At 41.8% G+C, this 14,268-nt stretch overlaps 1 protein-coding gene across 10 annotated transcripts in view; it reads left to right on the top strand.

Annotated features, from left to right (window-relative positions):
• The window catches only part of HUWE1 (HECT, UBA and WWE domain containing E3 ubiquitin protein ligase 1), a 104,829-nt gene that overhangs the window by 89,814 nt on the left and 747 nt on the right, over window positions 1-14,268 (top strand). For 7 of the 10 annotated variants that reach the window (XM_058173344.1, XM_058173345.1, XM_058173348.1 and 4 more), the window contains 17 exons: window positions 474-1,020; window positions 2,814-3,420; window positions 5,759-5,880; window positions 5,986-6,142; window positions 7,279-7,411; window positions 7,500-7,702; window positions 7,846-7,973; window positions 10,206-10,302; window positions 10,762-10,917; window positions 11,005-11,250; window positions 11,491-11,608; window positions 12,017-12,157; window positions 12,426-12,713; window positions 12,812-12,917; window positions 13,028-13,145; window positions 13,371-13,552; window positions 13,849-14,039. In XM_058173344.1, coding sequence (XP_058029327.1) covers window positions 474-1,020; window positions 2,814-3,420; window positions 5,759-5,880; window positions 5,986-6,142; window positions 7,279-7,411; window positions 7,500-7,702; window positions 7,846-7,973; window positions 10,206-10,302; window positions 10,762-10,917; window positions 11,005-11,250; window positions 11,491-11,608; window positions 12,017-12,157; window positions 12,426-12,713; window positions 12,812-12,917; window positions 13,028-13,145; window positions 13,371-13,552; window positions 13,849-14,039 — 3,540 coding nt within the window. The remainder of the gene's footprint in view (window positions 1-473; window positions 1,021-2,813; window positions 3,421-5,758; window positions 5,881-5,985; window positions 6,143-7,278; window positions 7,412-7,499; window positions 7,703-7,845; window positions 7,974-10,205; window positions 10,303-10,761; window positions 10,918-11,004; window positions 11,251-11,490; window positions 11,609-12,016; window positions 12,158-12,425; window positions 12,714-12,811; window positions 12,918-13,027; window positions 13,146-13,370; window positions 13,553-13,848; window positions 14,040-14,268) is intronic. The other 3 variants (XM_058173347.1, XM_058173351.1, XM_058173350.1) reach the window with 2 other exon arrangements.

The following is a 14,268-nucleotide window of genomic DNA, read 5'->3' on the forward strand; positions in this document are numbered from 1 at the left end:
AATTGTAATAATTGCTCCAAACTAGTTATGCTATTAACTTGGAGGTGGGCTTAATTTGAAATCTAAAAAGTGGACTGGCCATGATCTTGCCTCCAGAAATAAGAAAATACCTGTACTTAGCCATTCCAAAAAGTCCTGCCTTTTGATCTGCTTCACTGTGTAAGCTGAAAAATAAACTGGATTTGTTTGAAAATAAAAAGCCGAGCTATAGTTTTAAGAACCAGCAGCCTTGAGGATCAGCATTTTATTCAAACTTTAATGGATTCAAACTCATTCTGGTTAACAGATAGCATGAACATTGACAAGAAAAGAGAACTTTCCAACTCATTGAAGTTATGACATAAGGAAACCTGTCTGTACTAAATGAGTCTCTCTTTGCTAGAAAAACGTTTCTGTGGGATGCCTTAAAGAATTATCTTGTATTTTTGGAGTATGGTATAAACTTCTCTGATATTTCTATTGTTGCTTCTTAGACCATCAGGCAGCAATGTAGACAGTCTGCTGCGTTTGCGTGGACGCCTTCTACTGGACCATGAGGCCTTGTCCTGTCTGTTGGTCCTGCTTTTTGTTGACGAGCCAAAGCTGAACACAAGCCGACTTCATCGGGTGTTGCGGAATCTTTGTTATCATGCACAGACACGAAACTGGGTGATTCGAAGCCTACTTTCCATCCTGCAGCGCAGCAGTGAGAGCGAACTGTGTGTGGAGACACCCAAGGGGACTGTGGCACCAGATGATAAAGGCAAAAGGGCAGCCAAAGGCTGTGGGCCGGACAGCCGGCCACTTGACCTGCTGCATAAAATGGAATCCAAAAGCTCAGGGCAACTTTCTTGGCTCTCAGTTTCCATGGATGCAGCTCTGGGTTGTAGAACCAACATCTTCCAGATCCAACGAGCTGGAGGCCGCAAGCACACGGAGAAGCATGCTGCTGCTGGTTCCACGGTTCACATACATCCACAGGCTGCCCCAGTGGTCTGCCGCCATGTACTTGATACTCTCATCCAACTTGCCAAGGTGAAGGCAAGAGATTTTTAATGTACTACTCTTGATACGATGAGGAAAAGCTTTTTTTTTCCTCCATTTTGAGGAATACTCGGAAGAAGTAGGCCAGTTTGTCTTAGAGAAAAGGTTAAAATATTGCAGTTAAAAAAAACAAAACCAATTCCATGTGTAAATCAAGATGACAAGGCTGATTATCACAAGGAGATAGATGTAGAAAAAATGCAAGTTCCTAAATAGAAAACATTGAGCTATAGAACTATACATATGTATAATAGTATATCTTATTTACAAGATTTAAATCCATCTTGTCCATTGGTTGCTAAAAACCACAAAGAGAACCAGCATAAACACTGTTTTAAAAAAACCATATAGAAGCACAACAAATTTTAATGGGGAAGAGTGAAATTGTAGTTTTCATTTCAGTATTTCCAAGCTGCTTTTTTAATTCTTAGGCTTGAAGAATGAAATACAAGTAAATTTACTTCTCTCTTGTGCTTGTTATGAAGACACTGACCCAGTGATTGTCTGCCAGAATTGTTGTCATTTCTGACTTCACAATTCATCAATTGTGAGTTGATGTGGCCAGAATTCCATTGCAGTCGGCTGCAGTCCATTAACTCTGTTCCCCAAAGTCCATGTGCCACACTAGAAATACAAAAATACTGTAGTCTTTTATGCCAAAGAGTTGTGTGAATTTAAAGTTAAAATATTTGGAATGTATAGCCTTTTCCCTTCAGTGGTAGAAGTTACTTATCTTGGAGTGGTTTCTCCACCTACCCGCTGCAGTTTCAGGATATTGATGTTTAAGTCTTCCCAGTAGGAAAGGCTTGCCCCAGTTCCAGACCTGCCCATTAAAAAACATTGTGTTTCCACAGAGCACCATTTATATGAATCTTCCTTATATTACCAGTTGTATTGAGCATTTATTTAAAATGAATGAAGGTTTGTTGTATATTTGCTTTATGTCTATCCAAAAGGAGCTGCAATTAATCAGTATTCTTCCGGGTTACTTCAGGGTAAGAAATACTACCGCTATTCTAGGCAAGGAGCAAGAATGCTTATTAATATTAATGCTAGCGTTTGAAAATTAGTCTTTAGAAGTGGGTAGGCTGAGTTTGTTCTCTACTTGGAGTGGCATCTGTTCAGTGCTAGTGCTGTCCATTCCTTTTTATTAGCTACCGTTGACAATAAGCTGTAAACAGATATTGTGTATACATTTTCTAGAGGTATATTTTGTGTTCTGTGCTGCTATTTACATATACAGAGACTTCTGCTACAAACTCAAGATATTTATTACTCATAAGTCTTCAGTTGGAATAACACAAAAGTGTGTGAGGGATGTAAAACTTTCTAAGTGTTTTTTTTTTTTTAAAGTAAGCAAATCACAGATTTAGAGAAGATCCAAGAGTAGATAGAGTCATACTTCAGCTCTCGAGTACTTCAAAACGTGTCAAATTTGAGCTTGGTCAAGCTCTTCAGGTTCTGAATCTGAAGAATCCACCTGATCTTTTACATTGAGGCAGTTAATTTTATTATTTTTTGTTTTGTTTTATTATTTATTACATTTATAGGACCTCAAGGTAACTCAATTCATTTCCCCTCCAGAACCTAGAGCATCTAGCCCTAGAAATAGCATATGCATGTGGGGACTTGGGGGAGTTTAGTTAAATTGAGAACATGCCATTGTTACTTTGTGAAACCAGAGAGGAACAACTAGTAAACTTTTAAAATTGAATGTGGGCTGCCAGCATGGATTTAGAGAGCCTAGAAAGAGGTGTAATTCCCCTCCTTTCCTTTCCCTTACTTTTCAGGTGTTTCCCAGTCACTTCACACAGCAGCGGACCAAAGAGACCAACTGTGAAAATGAGCGGGAGCGTGGTAATAAGCAGTCAAGCAGTCCTTGCCCAGGTCAAATGGGCACAAGTGGCATCTCCACGGACTTCTGGGACTTGTTAGTCAAACTGGATAACATGAATGTAAGCCGCAAGGGCAAGAACTCCATCAAATCTGTGCCTGTGAGCTCTGGCTCAGAAGGGGAGAGCTCCCCCTACAGCTTGGAAGCCTCTCCACTGGGCCAGCTGATGAACATGCTGTCGCACCCAGTGATCAGACGGAGCTCTCTGCTGACTGAAAAGCTGCTGCGCCTGCTGTCTCTCATCTCCATTGCTCTTCCTGAGAACAAGAACACAGCTGAGGGGGCAACCAGTTACATTGTTCCTAATGCAGCCACCACCCCAGCTCCTGCACCTACCCCTGCTCCCACTCCTGCACCTGCCCCTGCCCCCCTCCCAGTCCCAGTCCCTGTTCCTGCTTCTGCATTGGCAGCGGCAGCTGTAGCTGCAACTGCTGCTTCGATCGCCGCTTCTGGGGCTGCTGCCACAGTAACCACCACATCAACCGTTCCAGCTGCTGTGTCCAGTAAGTCCTCATTTGGGGAGAGGAGGGAGAAGAAAGGGAAACCTAATCTAGTTTTGCATGAAATATAAGAAATATTTAAGCCTCACTTCCAGCTACTAGGAATCTTCCCTACTGACCAGAAAGTCAAGAATCATGTGACTGTGATATTTAGAATACAATGGAGCAATATATATATATTGCCTTGTGCTCTAAAATAAAAAGCAGAATATAAATCTAATAGAATAAATGAATCATGCTAACTCAAAGTAAAACAAAAATGAAAATATTTTTGAGTTTTTAAGCATAGGAGAGAATGGAAAAGAACCACCCTAAAATACAGTTTTTGTCTGGTAGAGAAAAAGAAAGATTCAGAGCCCAGAAAAGAGGCCTCATTCTGTGAAACACACACACACACACTTGCTCCTTGTTTGGTTATTAGTATTTACATCAGTATCAATTATGTTTATATCTTAAATATATATAAAAAAGTAATCGTGAGTCATGTTCACACCTTTACTCAGCATAGTAACACTTATTTTTACATTTGACCTGCTTAAAGAACAGAATAACTGCAGCTACTACCACCTTCCTCTGTAGCAGAATGCAACAGTATATCCAAGAGTGCAGTGTACAATCCTTCCCCCACCCACCCCCATGGGGGGTGGGGAAGCGGGCCAACTAGCACAGAATCTTTTCTTACTGCACTCTGAAGTCTCCACAGACAAAAGGGCACAAAAACTGCAATACACTGTATAATGATATTAAAAAGATACCAAAAGTATCAAAAACACGGCAATCAAGCCAACAAAGCCCATCAATATAGATGTCTTTTTGCAGAGAAATGATACTATTGATATCTTGCTAATAATTTTTTGCCTTAATACTTTTGGAAATGCCTTTTTAATACTTTTGGAAGAGAATATAACTGCCCCTTGGGAAAAGTTAAGAAGTTTTGGTTCTTGGTTTTTCTGGGATGTTATTTGAAAATATTATCTTTCCAAAAGAGGATTGTATTCAAGCTACAAAACTAGAATCACTGCTAATCTTAGGCAAGATTCAAGGTTTCTGGCATCTTTTGAGAGGAGCCTTTACAATCTCTAGGCTGTTTTTGCCTGATGAAGACCATGGTCAGGATGAACTGGAATTTCTTAAGAAGTTTGATGAATCAGTATGGAGTGAGGATAACCATTATGTTTGCAAGACTGAATTGATCCAAAGATGGACTGTGAAGAATGCTGTCTATTCTAATCCAGCCCCATTATAGGCACTCATCTTGAAAATAATATCAGTTAGCAATGAAATGGTATTGAGCTTCTCATGCCTAATTTACAGTGCATCTGTCTTAACCACAATATTTTAGCTAGATCTTGCTTGAATTGCTGAGGGCCAATAAATATTTTACCCCTTCACTTGGAGATAAGCATAAGGTTGCCTCAGTTATAACCAAAGTGTTCTGGATGCATCTACTTTTGAAACATGTTCTCCAAATTGCTGGACTTTCTATTTCATTGGATTTAGGGGATTGGTGTTTCAGTTAATCCATTATCTCTCCTTCAATAGCAGAGCATCTCTTCTGTCTTATCCTCCTTTAACAGAGGTGGCATGTCAGCTGTTATCTTGATTAAGATGAGGCTGAAAGATCTCTTATATTAAAACTTGGTCACAAGATTGCTATTTTCTGGGTGGTAGGAGAGATAATTTTAGCTTTGTCTCACATCCTGTATTGTGTTATTCAGTCATTCTCTGGTTTCTAAAGCTTTGCTGAACATAACCATTGATTTCAAATATATCAGTATAGACAACATAAACGCTAACAATATTTTAAGAGAAGAGTAGGCTGAAATTTTTCAAGCTGAAACTTGTAGTAGAAGTACTGTATCTATACTGTGCTCTCACCGAATTACTATTAATATGATTATGTCCTACTTTTCCCCTAAAAGCTCAAGAAGGTGAACATTGGGGGAGTGGGGTGACCTGTCATGTGATCCACATAATTATTGTGTGAGGCAAGGTGGACTAAGAGTTAATGACTTGTCCGAAGTCCCTGTGAGCTTCACAGTTGAATAGAGACCTGAACTGGGGCCTTTCCACTCCCCATCTGCTACCCTAACTGTTGTTCTTGAATCTGTTATCAAACAGGGCTTGACTGGGAGAAATACAGATGGTGGAAGGGATCTCTATTTTATTGGTTTCTGCAATGTGTTGAGGGCTTCTAAAATAGAATTGTCAGAAAAAGGTTCAGGAGAGGCTTGTATATAAAGTATAGATTTCAATTCATCGGTTGTCGGGTCATTCAAATACTGAAGTTCAAATCCAAGATGACATGGATTTTGCATGTGGTGTCGCTCTCTCTTTGCAGCTATCGCAAAACCAAGCAAATCTCCAGCCAAGGTGGGTGAAGGAGGAGGTGGTGGAGGTGGGACTGACAGCAAAATGGCAGCTTCAGGGTTAACGGAGAACCAGCTTCAGCTGTCCGTGGAGGTGAGTGACAATAGAATTATGGCAGTGGCCACATAACATATCAAAGAGGCGGGGGTAAGGGCCGAAAAGTCTAGCTCTACAGCAAAACTCTCTTTTCTCTTCCAGGTGTTGACATCTCACTCTTGCTCTGAAGAAGGCCTGGAAGATGCTGCCAATGTTCTCTTGCAACTGTCGCGAGGTGACCCAACCACACGTGACACTGTGCTGAAGCTCCTGCTTAACGGAGCCCGGCAACTGGGTTACACCCTTTGCAAACAAATAGGTAAATACCTCTGTTGGAAGCACTGTAGATTAAATACCCAAGTCTTGTCTTTTCAATCCAGAGATGAAGTCAGAAAAAGGGGCTTCTTTAAAAGAAACAATGAGGTGTTCCTGATGTGCAATTTTAAAGTCACATTTGAGAATACCTTGTAGCCAATATTTGAAGCAGTCTCTCCTTGCAGCCAGGATTGTTTCAAAAGCCTTTTTCTCTTTGCTATAAATTGAGATAATCCTCTTAGCACTTCCTCAGTAAAAAGAACTGCACTCTGCAGGTAGCCCTTGGCTTGTTTAATGACCATCTGATTTTACAATTATTGGGAAAAATAGTTTTGTGAGCAGTCCTCACATTTACAACCATTGTAGCGTCTCCACCTCAAATCACATTGAAGTTTTACTTAACCACAGCACCTAGCAATGGTGTTGCTGATCCTAATTATGGTTGGCAAACAAGAACTATCTATATAGGCTACTATTAAGAAGCTACTTCTCCGGACTGGTGGTTTCTTTAAAAAGAGATCACTGCTTCAAACAGAAATGCAACTGCTTGTGGTTTATGGATCTAGATTTGTTTCTGGAAACCAAATAGATCAGTTCCATCTTTGGTGATGCCAAACCTCACTAAAATGATATACACCTTAGTGGAGCTGTTCCCTGGGAGTCTTTGGACATTCTCATTGCATCAGAATCCAGTAGCAGAGTTGATCGTAAGTATCTTAGAGGATATTTATCTGTAGAAATAAAAAATGGTTTGCATCCAGGATCACTGATATCCTTCTGGCCACGCCCTCTGATGTGATAGGGGTCATGTGTGAGTTCTAATTTTGCCTTATGCTTGGTTATTTTTGAAATGTGAAAGGAACATTTTTAACAGCTGCCCCCCAGTTGTGGAATTGTCTGTCCTGGGAAGGTTGGTGAATCCTTTTCATTATTAACTTTCTGTTCCCTGACGCAAGCGTTCTTTGTTCAGGCAGGGTTATTGTTGTCTTGGTTTTTACATTGGTATAATTGTCTGCTGATCTTTTAATCCTGCCAGATACAGTTTACAGTCTTATGTGCTTTTTTATAGCGGAGATAACGGTAAGGGATATTCTCCTGAGGCAGCACAGTCAGTTTCAGCCCTGAATTCTCTCTTTCCAGGTACACTGTTGGCAGAGCTGCGAGAATACAATTTAGAGCAGCAGCGCCGAGCGCAGTGTGAGTCTCTGTCACCAGATGGGCTCCCAGAGGAGCAGCCTCAGACCACCAAATTGAAAGGCAAGATGCAGAGTCGGTGAGTCTCCTCTCAGCTGGTCCTTCTCTCCTCGTGTTGAGTGTACTTCGCTGACCTTTGCCCTTTCCAACCCTGTGCCCTCTCACAGGTTTGACATTGCTGAAAACGTGGTGATTGTGGCCTCACAGAAACGTCCCCTGGGTGGTCGGGAGCTGCAGCTACCCTCAATGTCTATGCTGACCTCTAAAACCTCCACGCAGAAGTTCTTCTTAAGGGTGCTGCAGGTCATCATCCAATTGCGGGATGACACACGCCGTGCCAACAAAAAGGCAAAACAGACAGGCAGGCTAGGTATGTTGGGCAGGGGATCAATCCAGGCAGATCCTGAGGTTGCACCTACCATTCAGAGTCCCCAGCCCAAAGCTGAAATTGGGCTGAATCCCAGTAGACGGGGCTAGTTCTTCATTCTTTTTCTCTCTTTTGTGTGTGTGTAGGTACTTCCGGTCTGGGCTCAGTTAGCAGCATCCAGGCCGCTGTTCGGCAGCTGGAGGCTGAGGCTGACGCCATTATACAAATGGTACGTGAGGGTCAGAGGGCCCGGAGGCAGCAGCAAGCAACAACGGTTAGCATGGTGCCTGTGGCGCTTGTAGGCCACTCATTTTGTTTATTTGAAACTCCTTTTTTCATTCTTTTTTTCTCATCGTTTCTCCTTGATGGTTATCTGCTCTTGTTATCAGAGCCTCTTTGTGCAGGAGAGAGCTTCATCACGTAACCACAGAGGTGGTTCTACTTCTCAGAGGAGAAGGCTTGCAGCAACAGGCTAGTTTAGGAGCAGGTTAATTTAGAAGCATTGCTCTTTGTAGCTGGCTGAATCTCTCCCTCTCCCTCTCGCTCTCTTTTAAGAGTTGACTGAGAGTTCTTGCCTCAAAACTATTTCCAGAATGTCTTAACAAATTGTATCCTTAGGGTTTTTCATTCATGTAGAATTGTTTTGTACTCTTAACTGTCTCGACATGTATTTCGTGTTCTTTTTTCTCAGTGGGCAGGTCTCTAGCCTTTTGGTGGCTTTAGACATATTTTTTGCTAACTGTAACTTATTTACCTTTTCTTGAGTGTTGAGAGATCTGTACTGCAGTGGAGAAAGGTGACAATACAAATAAATGCCAGATCCTCTCTTTCTCAAGTCACTCCACTATGATAGAGCTTGTTCTTTCTTGCTGTGAATAAATTAATCATACTCTGTTATTTCTATACCAGATTGAAACTTTAGAATGTAATCATATTACTTGGCCTGCTCACAGTAGGGAAAGTTGGACTATTTGCCAAAGCAATCAATATAAGGGAGCTCTACAACTCAGGTGGCAAATAGCTTTGACAGGATTAGAAGAAAATAATGATTTTGAAATTCCAGCAATTTTCTTAATACCTGAGTATTGGCTGAAAATTAGAAATACAGCACGTATGGACGAGATCAGTTTGGCACATTTTCCATTTTTGCTTTTTTGATTGTTGAACTTATTAAATCTCAAAAAAAAAAAGGTAGGCATTAGGGTAGCCTTTTGGCAAAGGTGCAAAAAAGCAGTAGCCAGGAATCTCTGCAGTGGTCTCATCTGACAGCTCACAAAATCAAGTGCTTCAGAAGGATTCAAGTTTACTGACACATTCTAGGATTTAACAGAATAATGAAACACCCAAAACTGCTAAGGGTTATTAGTTGAATATATGATCGATAACCATGGTTGTGGCTTACCTTTCTCTGCTCTTAAATCTTACTCTCTTTTCTAAACTGCATAGCACTCAGATTGAAGTGCTTGGCTTTGAATGAGCTGACATCTGTGGTAGTGCTAATTCAATTTAGATCCAGCATCTATTTTGTACCATCCACAATGGAGGTTGTGGAGTAAAGTTGAGTTTTTCCTTGTAGCAGTTGTACAGCCTAGGTTAGAACATCATGTTCATTGAGTTACAAAGTCCAAATTTAGAAGGCTTGTGCATCAACTACTTATTGCGGTCTTCTGCTGCCTTTCAGAGATACAACACTGCATTTACTTCTGAGTTTTAGCAGCTAGAAATAATTTATTACATACCAGGCATAAGGCACGCCCTACATTGGTTGAATACATCCTTTTCTTGTGTACATAATAGTAGCTGATGATACCAAATATGTGAAATCCTTGGCCCACTCTCATTTGCATCTTTGAGACCCTAATTCTCCAGCTTCACAGGAGGTTCTCCAGCCAGTTACATTATAAATGCTATTGTAGAAAGAGATGAGCGTCACACACTGGATTTTTCTCAGTATAACCAGGTCTACTAATCAAGCCATGATTGGCATAAGATTATTGTTTATGTCTCTTGTTAGATAAACAGTAGATAGAGTCAACAGTGTATTGAAGTCAAGCTGCTTTAGTACAGTGTGTAACTTCAATTTCTAAGTTTTCTCCTGCAGGAAAGGCCCCGATGATGGCAACTCCCTTTTTTCCACTGCTGTTCTTTGCTTTTATAGAATTTCTCATTCAAGTGCATGCAAAACCTTTGCTCCAGGCTATAAACGATCAGCCTTCGTGCATCTCATGCTTCTTGCTTTTTTCTATCCTCTACTTTTGTAGCAATGCCTTTTTGTTTTAATTTCCTTCCTGCAAATTTTAGCTTGTGTCAGTGGCATGTTTAACCTCTTTTGGTCTTTGTGGTGGGTGGGTGGGTGGGAAAATTGATATTGCTACCATGTACAGTTCAATGTAATTCCATTTTCTACCCTTTCTTGGGAAAGTGACTGGGTTAATCTCCCAGCACTTACTTCCCCAGTGCTTCTAGAAGACTGCAGCATTTACTGGTGTGTTTCTCTTTTCTTCAGTCGGAGTCAAACCAAGCAGAGGGATCTGCAAGGAGAGATGAATCCCCAATGGATGTGGATGAGCCATCACCCACCACACAAGACACCCAGTCAGTTGGTTAGTATCATCAGCTTGGGAGATTAGTTAGTGGCTGCCATTAATATGGGAAAGCAATTCTATCTTAGAATGCCAGCAATGGAAATCTGTGCATGATCCTTATTTGCACTGCCCTGAATTCTCTGAAATCAGCAGCCCACTGCTGAAAAATTGAGAAATGATTACGTTCTGATGTTGGCAGAAAACACTTCCCAGTTTCCATACTGTTTTGCTGCAATGGCTTCCTGTGACACCATTGCTTTTCCTTAGCCACAGAAAATGAAATTATTTTTTCTGCATCAAGGCTAGGTAATAAGCAATAATTCAATTGCTGTTTGCCCCAGACATAGCCATTGTTTGGTGTTCTCATATTTTTGGACAAACACGTGCATGTCACAAATCTACGAGTATCTGAGGTAGGGTGGGGAGATGGCTTTTAAAGGCGCAGTCTCTCTGGACTCCACTTCCTTGTTTCCACAGTGTTGGAAGGGGCCCAGCAGGGTGAGAAGGAGAAAGAAGAGCGCCCTCCAGATCTTCCTTTGCTCAGTGAGCAGCTTAGTCTGGATGAATTGTGGGACATGTTGGGCGAGTGTCTGAAAGAGCTGGAAGAATCCCATGACCAACACGCTGTGCTTGGTAAGGTTCCAGGGTTGCTTGTATGTGTCCAACTAGTTTAGCCCTCACTTCCTCTTGGGACTTATTTTCTTCTTCTTTCTCTTACAGTGCTACAGCCTGCAGTGGAGGCCTTCTTTTTGGTGCATGCGACAGAGAGAGAAAGCAAGCCACCAGTACGCGACACTCGGGAAAGTCAGCTGGCTCATATCAAGGATGAACCCCCGCCACTTTCACCTGCCCCACTGACACCAGCAACACCCTCTTCCCTTGACCCCTTTTTCTCCCGTGAGCCTTCATCCATGCATATCTCCTCCAGTCTTCCCCCGGATACCCAGAAATTCCTCCGTTTTGCAGGTAAGCTCAAACTAAGGCACACCAGACTTAAGTCAAGAGAACTGAAAGGAACTCTTTTATGAAGTACTAGAAATATTACCGTAAGAGAATTCACAAGGGATGGAATGTAAATGAAAAATCATGACTGGTGCTATATGGTTAATTGGGCTCAACTTTGGGGCAGAAGATATTCTGGTAGCTGAAAAATCAGTTGCTGGTTGGGAAGACTATGGATTTATCATTACCTCTCTCAACTTGCAGAGACACATCGGACCGTGCTGAATCAGATCCTGCGCCAGTCCACTACCCACCTGGCTGATGGTCCCTTTGCAGTCCTTGTTGATTACATACGTGTGCTGGATTTTGATGTCAAACGAAAGTAGGTTTCAGAGAGGGATAACACTTGGGGGTCCTTCTTTAAAAATAAGGCGGCAGCAGGGAGTGGAAGTATGGCTCCATATTTGAGCACTAGAACAGATTGTTCCACATTGGAACACATTAATTTCCTATTGCATTTGAATATTCTTGATGTCTTTAATTATCCTAGTCATTGGGGTGAGTGCAAAACAAGTAATAGTTGGTTGTTAGACTTTGATTTTGTTGTCGGAGAAATATATGACTATTCTGCTACTTCCCAGATGTGATAAGCAAAATCCTCTGACAGACTGCTGAATTTTTTTCTGTGCCTAAGAAAACTATGCTTAGGTTAGTTTCAGTTTTCTGTGGTCATTGTCGTGAAGACCACCCAGTGGCACAGTAATGCTGCATCCTCAGTCTTCCTTTGCAGGTATTTCCGGCAAGAATTGGAAAGGTTGGATGAGGGGCTGAGGAAAGAAGATATGGCTGTGCATGTGCGTCGAGATCACGTCTTTGAAGATTCTTACCGGGAATTGCATCGCAAATCACCTGAAGAAATGAAAAACAGGCTGTAAGCAATATGTTCTTGTCCAGTTGCTGAAATTTGCTGAAGGTCATCACAACCTGTGGTGCAATTGGTGTCATGGCATACGAATTATTATTAGTTGTTATTCTTTGGGGTTTTTGAATCCTGATATCCAGAAAAAAAATCATATAAAATATATGTGTAGCTTAAATTTTTCCTTAAATTAAAGACATAAGATTAAGTTTGGCAGCTTTAACATCTTGCTGCCTATGACAATTGCTATTATGTATGTACACTATCTTCCATCTGTTAGGTACATAGTATTTGAAGGAGAAGAGGGCCAGGATGCTGGAGGCTTGCTACGTGAGTGGTACATGATAATCTCACGGGAGATGTTTAACCCCATGTATGCACTTTTCCGCACGTCGCCCGGTGATCGGGTTACCTACACCATCAATCCTTCTTCCCACTGTAACCCCAACCACCTGAGTTACTTCAAGTTTGTCGGGCGCATTGTGGCAAAGGCAGTATATGACAATCGGTTGCTAGAATGCTACTTCACCCGTTCCTTCTACAAGCATATCCTGGGCAAATCAGTCAGGTAAGTAGTGCCTTTTCTTTGAGAGTGTTAAATGAATGGATTCATCTCCTGAGCTTTCCTATCTGGGAGCTGCTTCTAATCCAGCCAGTTGCCTGCAGGTACACAGATATGGAGAGCGAGGATTACCATTTCTACCAGGGACTGGTCTATCTCTTGGAGAATGATGTCTCCACACTGGGCTATGATCTCACCTTCAGCACTGAGGTAACCCCATGTTAAAGTGGTAGCCTTGTCCTATTCTCTGGTTCAAACTTTTTAGCACTCTTTTGATGCCCTTTCCTCTTCCTCCCCCTCCCCTTTGCCCTGCCAAATAGGTTCAAGAATTTGGTGTATGTGAGGTACGTGACCTCAAGCCCAATGGGGCCAACATTCTTGTGACTGAAGAAAACAAGAAGGAATACGTGCACTTGGTGTGTCAGATGAGAATGACAGGTACGTCGGGACACAATGGGTCTGGGACCAACCTATGTATCAGTTCTTGGGCTTTTTGAAACTTCTGTGCCCGACTAACTGAATGACAGATGGTAACCTTTATATAGAAAATTGCGCACAGAACCAATATGGAAAGTAATTCATTTATAGATTGTATTCTAGGGAGAATTAGGGATTAATTAAAGAAGAATTTTTCCAACGAAGCATCCTGTTTTCTTCCGGCAGGGGCAATCCGCAAGCAGCTGGCTGCCTTTTTGGAGGGCTTCTATGAGATCATCCCCAAGCGCCTCATCTCCATCTTCACTGAACAGGAGCTGGAGCTTCTAATTTCGGGGCTACCTACAATTGATATTGATGATCTAAAATCCAATACAGAGTATCACAAGTATCAGGCAAACTCCATCCAGGTTAGGCTTTCAGTTCTGGGCAGGTGCCTGCTTATCTTTCATCTAGAGAGGCAATGTTAAGATCTAATTTGGGAGGCGGGGCGGGGGGAAGATGTTGAAATATTCCAGAATTCATCATATTGCTACAAAAGCCTCATTGAAAAACAAAACTGGGATTAAATTGTCCTTGCAATTATCTTTTTTTGGATATCCTCCATTTTTTTCTGGAGGATTTAAATTTTTCATCATTTTTGGGGAAAAAACAAAACTCCTGACATTGCGCTCCACTCCTTCCTTCCTTCCTTCCTTCCTCATAGATCCAGTGGTTCTGGCGAGCACTGCGTTCCTTTGATCAGGCCGACAGAGCGAAGTTCCTGCAGTTCGTCACTGGCACATCCAAGGTGCCTTTGCAGGGCTTTGCTGCCCTAGAGGGCATGAATGGTATCCAGAAATTTCAGATCCACAGAGATGACCGCTCAACGGACAGACTGCCTTCTGCTCACACGTGGTAAGTATTCTTATTCTCAGAAGAATACTCCCAGGTCTTTTTTTTTTTTTAGTGCTTCCCTCTGCAATAACTCCTTCATCTAAAAGGAATAGCATTGTGGCAGAATCCAACCTGTTAATCAACTTCTGCAAGATCTGGAAAAAAAATTGCTACCCTTTTGTGTATTTATACTTATCCCACAGCACACAGCTACATAAGCAACTATTTTCCCGCAATACCAGGGGGAGGT

Source organism: Ahaetulla prasina, chromosome 2, assembly GCF_028640845.1.
Source record: "Ahaetulla prasina isolate Xishuangbanna chromosome 2, ASM2864084v1, whole genome shotgun sequence".
Taxonomy (NCBI): Eukaryota; Metazoa; Chordata; class Lepidosauria; order Squamata; family Colubridae; genus Ahaetulla; species Ahaetulla prasina.